This window comes from Girardinichthys multiradiatus, chromosome 23 (genome assembly GCF_021462225.1).
Source record: "Girardinichthys multiradiatus isolate DD_20200921_A chromosome 23, DD_fGirMul_XY1, whole genome shotgun sequence".
Lineage (NCBI taxonomy): Eukaryota > Metazoa > Chordata > Actinopteri > Cyprinodontiformes > Goodeidae > Girardinichthys > Girardinichthys multiradiatus.
In genome coordinates this window covers 1,294,763-1,302,839 of record NC_061815.1, presented here as the reverse complement: position 1 = coordinate 1,302,839, position 8,077 = coordinate 1,294,763, and the positions used below count along the sequence as shown (strand labels likewise).

At 40.9% G+C, this 8,077-nt stretch overlaps 1 protein-coding gene across 1 annotated transcript; it reads left to right on the top strand.

Moving 5' to 3' along the window:
* Window positions 1-5,837: 5,837 nt before the first annotated feature.
* LOC124860507 (histone RNA hairpin-binding protein-like) lies at window positions 5,838-8,077 on the top strand. The gene is made up of 3 exons (XM_047353876.1): window positions 5,838-6,046; window positions 6,162-6,320; window positions 7,954-8,077. The coding sequence occupies exons 1-3, from the start codon at window positions 5,865-5,867 to the stop codon at window positions 7,991-7,993; spliced, it is 381 nt and encodes a 126-aa protein (XP_047209832.1). The 5' UTR covers window positions 5,838-5,864; the 3' UTR covers window positions 7,994-8,077.

Genomic DNA, 8,077 nt, shown 5'->3' with positions numbered 1-8,077 from the left:
GATGAACAATGCTTTCCGATGCTGGGTGGTTATATGTTTTCTTATATTGATTTTTATTTTTCTGGTATTTCTGGGAACCAGTCAAGATGAATTAGAATGTAACAACATCTGCTATGAGTCATATGAAACAAGTAGCGTCAAGTCATTTAAATTTCTAAACAAAAGTTTTTTTTGAAAATTACAAATAGCATTTTAAACAGAATGTGGAAAAAAACAACATTCAAACAGATCAAGATTACAAGACAAAAGGCATAAAATAAAACTATGTACAAGTATTTATAATGGCGACAGCAGGATCAACTTGAGTGACCGGTTCCTGGAAAAACCTCTTCAACAGAACAAAGAGGCTGATGTCTTTCTGAACAGAAAGTCTGGAGATGTGGCTAAATCTTTCACAAGGTCAGAGACTTGGATGGATGCTGCAACTCAGACCTTTGGTTTGTCTTTCTGGATGGTGAGCGAAGTATCACACAGGTGGTCCACAGATGTTTGTGATGCCTCTTTCATCCATCAAGTTTAAAGGATTGGCTGGACCACATCACTAATCAGGAATGTAATCAGGAATATGCAGAATTAGAAGATGGTGCTCACAAAATATTACAATTACCGTAGTTATTACCGTATGTGCGTGTGTGTATATATATATATATATATATATACACTGCTCAAAAAAATAAAGGGAACATTTAAACAACACAATATAACTCCAAGTGAATCAAACTTCTGTGAAATCAAACTGTCCACTTAGGAAGCAATACTGACTGACAATCCGTTTCACATGTTGTTGTACAAATGGAATAGACAACAGGGGGAAATCTCTGGCGATTAGCAAGACACTCAATAAAGGAGTGGTTCTGCAGGTGGGAACCACAGACCTCTTCTCAGTACCGATGATTTGTGGCTGATGTTTTGGTCACTTTTGAATGTTGGTGGTCCTTTCACACTCGTGGTAGCATGAGACGGACTCTACAACCCACACAAGTGGCTCAGGTAGTGCAGCTCATCCAGGATGGCACATCAATGGGAGCTGTGGCAAGAAGGTTTGCTGTATCTGTCAACGTAGTGTCCAGAGCCTGGAGGCGCTACCAGAAGACAGGCCAGTACACCAGGAGACGTGGAGGAGGCCGTAGGAGGACAACAACCCAGCAGCAGGACCGCTACCTCCGCCTTTGTGCAAGGAGGAACCAGAGGAGCACTGCCAGAACCCTGCAAAATTACCTCTAGCAGGCCACAAATGTGCATGTGTCTGCACAAACGGTTAGAAACCATGACTCCATGAGGATGGTATGAGGGCCCGACGTTCACAAATGGGGGTTGTGCTCACAGCCCAACACCGTGCAGGACGCTTGGCATTGGCAGAGAACACCAGGATTGGTAAATTCCCCAATGGAGCCCTGTGCTCTTCACAGATGAAAGCAGGTTCACACTGAGCACATGTGACAGACGTGACAGAGTCTGGAGACACCGTGGAGAGAGATCTGCTGCCTGCAACATCCTTCAGCATGACTGGTTTGGTAGTGGGTCAGTAATGGTGTGGGGTGGCATTTCTTTCCATGTGCTCACCAGAGGTAACCTGACTGCCATTAGGGACCGAGATGAGATCCTCAGACCCCTTGTGAGACCATATGCTGGTGCGGTTGGCCCTGGGTTCCTCCTAATGCAGGACAATGCTAGACCTCATGTGGCTGGAGTGTGTCAGCAGTTCCTGCAAGATGAAGACATTGAAGCTATGGACTGGCCCGTTCCCCAGACCTGAATCCGATTGAGCACATCTGGGACATCATGTCTCGCTCCATCCACCAACGTCACGTTGCACCACAGACTGTCCAGGCGTTGTAGGGAGGTCATACAGGCACGTGGTGGCCACACACAATACTGAGCCTCATTTTGACTTGTTTTAAGGACATTACATCAAAGTTGGATCAGCCTGTAGTGTGTTTTTCCACTTTAATTTTGTGTGTGACTCTAAATCCAGGCCTCAATTGGTTAATAAATTTGATTTCCATTGATGATTTTTGTGTGATTTTGTTGTCAGCACATTCAACTTTGTACAGAACAAAGTATTCAATGAGAATATTTCATTCATTCAGATATAGGATGTTTTATTTAAGTGTTTCTTTTATTTTTTTGGAGCAGTGTATAAATATATACACATATATATATATTTATATATAGAGAGAGAGATAGGAAAATAAGTATTTGAACACCCTGCAGCTTTGCAAGTTCTCCCACTTAGAAAACATAAAGGGGTCTGAAACTTTCATCTTAGGTGCACGTCCACTGTGAGAAACATAATCTAAAAAAACCCAATGATTTTTTAAATAATTTATTTGTGTGTTACTGCTGCAAATAAGTATTTGAACACCTGCCAATAAGCAAAAATTCTGGCCCTCAAAGACCTGTTAGTCCGCCTCTAAAAAGTCTAGCTCCACTCCACTTATTATTCTAAATTAGAAGCACCTGTTTGAGGTCATTAGCTGCATAAAGACACCTGTCCACCCACACAATCAGTAAGACTCTAACTACTAACATGGCTAAGACCAAAGAGCTGTCCAAAGACACCAGAGACAAAATTGTAGACCTCCACAAGGCTGGAAAAGGCTACGGAGCAATTACCAAGCAGCTTGGAGAAAAAAGATCAACTGTTGGAGTAATTATTAGAAAATGGAAGAAACTAAACTTGACTGTCAATCTCCCTCGGACTGGGGCTCCATGAAAGATCTCACCTCGTGGAGATTTAGCCACACCGCCAGAGACTTTCTGTTCAGAAAGACATCTGCCTCTTTGTTCTGTTGAAGAGGTTTTTCCAGGAACTGGTCACTCAGGTTGATCCTGCTGTCGCCATTATAAATACTTGTACATAGTTTTATTTTATGCCTTTTGTTTTGTAGTCTTGATCTGTTTGAATGTTGTTTTTTTCCACATTCATCTCTGTTCCTCTTTCTTTTCTGACCCCTTCCTGCTGGCTCACTGTCTTCCTTCTCCATCTGGTTGACCACCGCTCCGCTTGGCCCTGGAGTGTCCTCAGGGATGGAGGTAATTAGGACAGGAGGTGTTGAAGACCTCTGACCCAACATCTCATCCATAAGGACAAACCAGGGCCAAGTAGCAGCAGTGGGCTTTTCACTGATTCTCTCTCCTGACCCTGGATACTTACAATCCTAAAGTTAGAAGGAAGAAAAAAAGAGTTGACTAAACAGAGAAACCAACAAGACTTTTAGAAATATTTTTTATTTGTGTGTGACATGAGAACTTCTGAACATACTTTATATTTCTTTTTTTTTTTTTTTCAAATTGTCCCACATTGTTTTGTCCTGCAAGGTGGTGACCTTCCCCTGTTGGTCCATCTTCTCCAGAATTGTCCTAAACCAAAAAGAAGTATGTTAATCACTGGATGGATATTTATGAAAGTTAGAAAGATAGAAGTTATTGAAACTGGACAGAAACTGACTGCAAGGAATGTTGTTATTGTACCTCCAAGCCACGGTGGCTGAGTTTTTAGCTCCAGTAAAAAGGTGGTGGTTCTCACCCCTGAGCTTAATAAACTGGCCCGTCTGCTCCTTTGTCCATAAACAACAAAAAAACCATCTTGCTTAATATCAGTGTAAAAAAAGTCTTTTTTTTTATTTTACATTTGTCTTAATTTGCAGAACATATTAAAATATTTCTATGCAAATGTCTAAAACAAGCTTTTTCAAACTTTTCACTTCTTTACTGAGATTTGCTTGCATATGAAAGTGTATTTCTCTTCAGCTGTACCTGGAATCACGAATTATAATGCTAGCTGAATTATAAATATACTTTTAAAAACATATATAGCATATTTCTTCATCAAAAATGAATATTTAAAAGCTTATTTATTCTCAATCACACTCTCCAGCGATACGGTAGGATTACATAAAATCGTCCATTTATTCAGGTTAACTTTAATATCACCTGTAATGTCAAATTAACTTACATGAACAAATGACACAATAAATTAAAATAATACTAACATAAACTGTTAGAAATCACTTGTGTTTAACGTACACTGATGACTGCCAGCGGGAGCTCAGTGCCGATAGTCCAGTCAGATCTCTACCGGGCTAGCTCGCCCCACCGCCGGTAGGACTGGCGAAGCAAACCGGCAGTTACTACGGTGGGAGCGGAAAACTCCGAACACGTCGGAGCACGTTTGAAATTAAGCGATGTCTTGATAAATCAAGCAGATTTTTCACGTCTACACAGTTATATTCCCGCACTAAAAACATTGTAAAAGTTCATTTGTGTCACAGAAAGTGTAATTTTTCACAGTTTACTCACAGCTTTTGACAGTGTGGTCCGCCATGGCTGCCCCTGCTTGACCAAACCGCTTCAACCCGCAATGAATCATGGGAAAGATGGACCGTGAAGGATACTCACAACTCATCCTTCAAATCGGGCAAAAGAAGGACACATTTGTCGGCAGCATCTGACAGACCTAACGCGCCGCGCAGTGACGTAATCAGCCCACAAGTACACACTTGGAAGGATCCAGCCCCTGAATTGGGACACACCCTCGGCCTGCACATGGATCCTCCTCCTTCCTGTATATTGACCAATAGGAGAGGAGCTGGAGAGAAGAAGGCAGCCCTCCTCATTTGCATAATGAAGGAGAAATGTATACGGTAAAGGAAGAGAGACGAGGAAATGTCAAAAGAAAAAAGGCATGTGTACGGAAAAGGAAAAACAAAATATATATATTTCTGCTTTTATTTTTAATTTTGTCAGGATCGGTCCTCCAGAGGGCAACAAGTCATTTAAAAGGAAAATGATTCCAAACAGTTTCATAATCTACAGAATGGCTGAAAAAGTGCCCAGACATAAAGTCCTTATAATCTTATAATAAAGGGGCCACTGTGGCTCATATGGTAGGATGTCAGTGTGTGAACGGGTGGTTGAGTGTTAAGTGCTTTGGAGTCCTTGGACTAGTACAGGCCATTTACCAATCTAAGTGGATACTTTCATTTCATGTTTGTATTCTTACATAGTACAGCCACTCTGGAAGATCATTTGCGCTATTAAATCCAAAAATAAGCACCATCACATTGGAGATCATCATAAGTAAAAGCGTAGAACCCACTATAATAACTTAACATTGTGCAAAATTCTTCCGTATAAGCTACAGTATTTTTACATTTTTACAAACCTGTGGGTCTGTATGGAAGCAAATCGTTACCATATTTCAAATGAAAAAGCATTTGTTTTGAGGAGACGAAAGTGCAGGAAGCGAAGGAGGTTTATACACCAGACTCTCGCTGCACCAGTGTTTGTTTGAAAGATAACTTCAGTGTTATGACCTACTGACTGCCCAGACTCACTCTGAACCCACTGGTTTCTTACAATGTTGAGCCTGGAAAACCAGTAAAAAAAATATATTTGTCGGCTTACTGTCTAAAGTTTACGCAGTTCTCATTCTGATTTGATGGCTGGTTACGGTGACGGTTGTGATTGGTTTTTGCTCAGAACGTCATCTGCAGCAGTGAATTGTGGGTAATATACTTCGGCGAAGTTCGCTTAGATGCGGGCTTTGCCGAAGTGCGGATTAAGAGCACAAATGGGGCGGGGCTAAGGACCAATCTGGAGAATTGGGACACACTACACACTCGAACCTGTGATTCCTGTTTAATACATTTATATTGTTTTCATTTTTTTGTTTCAAATTGGAACTCTCAGTTCCTTCACTGTTCTGTCCTGACGTTTGACCATGATCTCACTTTTTCTGAGCTTGCTTCAAATTATCATTTTTAGATTGTAACTTTCTCCTAAGAACAAATATCAGGTTTGTAAAAAAAAAAAAAAAAACTGCTGTTAGTCCATCTGAGGTGCTAACTTTGGGATCTGGAATGAGAAGTCGGTCTGTCAGGTTTCAGTTGTTTGAAGAGAGTGTATCTGTCTGCTGCAGCTGTGATTCCAGAGAGGGCGAAAACATTGAGACTGATGAAGCTGTGTTGATGCGAAGACAAAAACAAATCGGCTACGGCAAGAACACACTGGCCTACGACCGATACATCAAGGAAGTGCCAAAGTTAGTAATTAGTGTATTAGACACTGTAAGCATCATAAAGAAACATCCGAAATAAAATGAAGGTTGAAGTGCTTATATGGCAGACATTGTTGAAACAAACCTTTTCTGTTTTCAGGCACATGCGTCAGCCGGGTGTTCACCCAAAGACTCCCAATAAGTTTAGGAAGTACAGTCGGCGCTCCTGGGATCAGCAGATCAAACTGTGGAGGGTCAAACTGCACGCCTGGGACCCCCCAGCAGAGGGCAGCCAAGAAAACACCCTCAGTGATAACATGTAAGAAAACACTGGTTCTCTAAATATTACTGCTATATTTTGTGGAAGCAAATCGTTACCATATTTCAAATGAAAAAGCATTTTCAGAAATGCTTTTTCATTTTAAGAATGTGGCTGCATTGTTTGACTCATAAATGAAATTAGTAATCAATCATCCTATTTGCATTTTCTTCTTCATGACTGCACATTTTATGCCATAATCAAAAAGAAAACAAAGCAGACATTGCTTTTTCGTTTTCGTGGTCTGCCCGCAAAATACTGCCCAGAACTCGAAAACAAAAAAGCATTCCGAGCTGCGGGCGCAGCAGAGTGACGTCAGCAGCCGCTCTTCCTCAGCTCCCTGCTGACCGAGCTACCCATCTTGTTCAGTAGGGGGCGCTGTGCACGTCTGCATTGCATTACATTGCAAACGTGCGGAGAAATTGATTGAATTGCAGCAGGACCGAGCTCAATTTGTGGCAGTGGCAGGAAGAACTGGTAGTTCTGGTGGCATCCTTATGGCCTGAGACATCCAGCGTGTTTTTAAGCATTTATTTATAATTTTCTGTGAGTGACAATTCAGAATAGCCGCTCATGCTCTATAATAAACCGGCTGTTTGTGCAATAAATCTTCGTCATCCTTTCAACACGTCACACATAGTGCTTTTTATTTTCCATGTCAAGTAAATACCATCACCTTATGTTATGGTTCTAAAGCTGTTTATTAAATAATAATCAATAATGACATCATTATGTAAAGGTAACAATCTACAACAATGACAACCCATTTGCTGATAATCAGCATCAGCTTCCACAAAAACAGCGGCAACCGCATTGGCAAGCTTTTACGGCCGGTCTGGCACCTTCTGGCATCCTCGCGGAATCCCTTGCCACCCTGCGGCAGACTGTGGCAGTTCCGGTGGCAGCTTCGGTGGCAGGCTGTGGCAGTTCTGCCACAGCCTGCCACCGGAACTACCAGTTCAAGAAGAAAATGCAAATGCAAATAGGATGATTGATTACTAATTTTATTTATGGGTCAAATAATGCAGCCGCATTCTTAAAATGAAAAAGCATTTCTGAAAATGCTTTTTCATTTGAAATATGGTATTTCAAATTTTACATTTCAAATTGAATTTTGGTATCTATTTGCTGGGGTACATTTTGAAAAATAAATCTCAAAAGTATTTTTCTTTTTCATTTTAATTAAGTGAAAGAATCAGAATCAGAATCAGAAAAGCTTTATTGCCAAGTACGTTTTTGGACATACAAGGAATTTGTTTTGGCGTAGTCGGTGCAATACAATACAAATTAAGCAGTATAGACATATCTACAATATAATATAAATATATGTGCACAGTTTTAAGTGAGTGAGAGTAAGTATAGAGCAGTATAAGATGCAAGAGCAATACAACAGTGCAGATGATCATTGTGCAAGTAAAGCAGGAGTCCAAGCTGAACGTTAATGTAACGCATAGAGTTACAGTTTACAAGTGTCCTGAATGAGCAGTCTTGAAGAAGAAAATTAAAATGCAAATAGGATGATTGATTACTAATTTCATTTATGAGTCAAACAATGCAGCCACATTCTTAAAATGAAAAAGCATTTCTGAAAATGCTTTTTCATTTGAAATATGGTAACGATTTGCTTCCATAGGTCTGAAGTCCTAGGGAGTCGGGCAAAGCATTCCCGGTGATCACTATGCATTCCACTGCGTGGCAGTAAAGCTCCAGTAGGCGGAGTATACAACCGGAAAGGGCCCTTAACGCCCCGAAGAAGA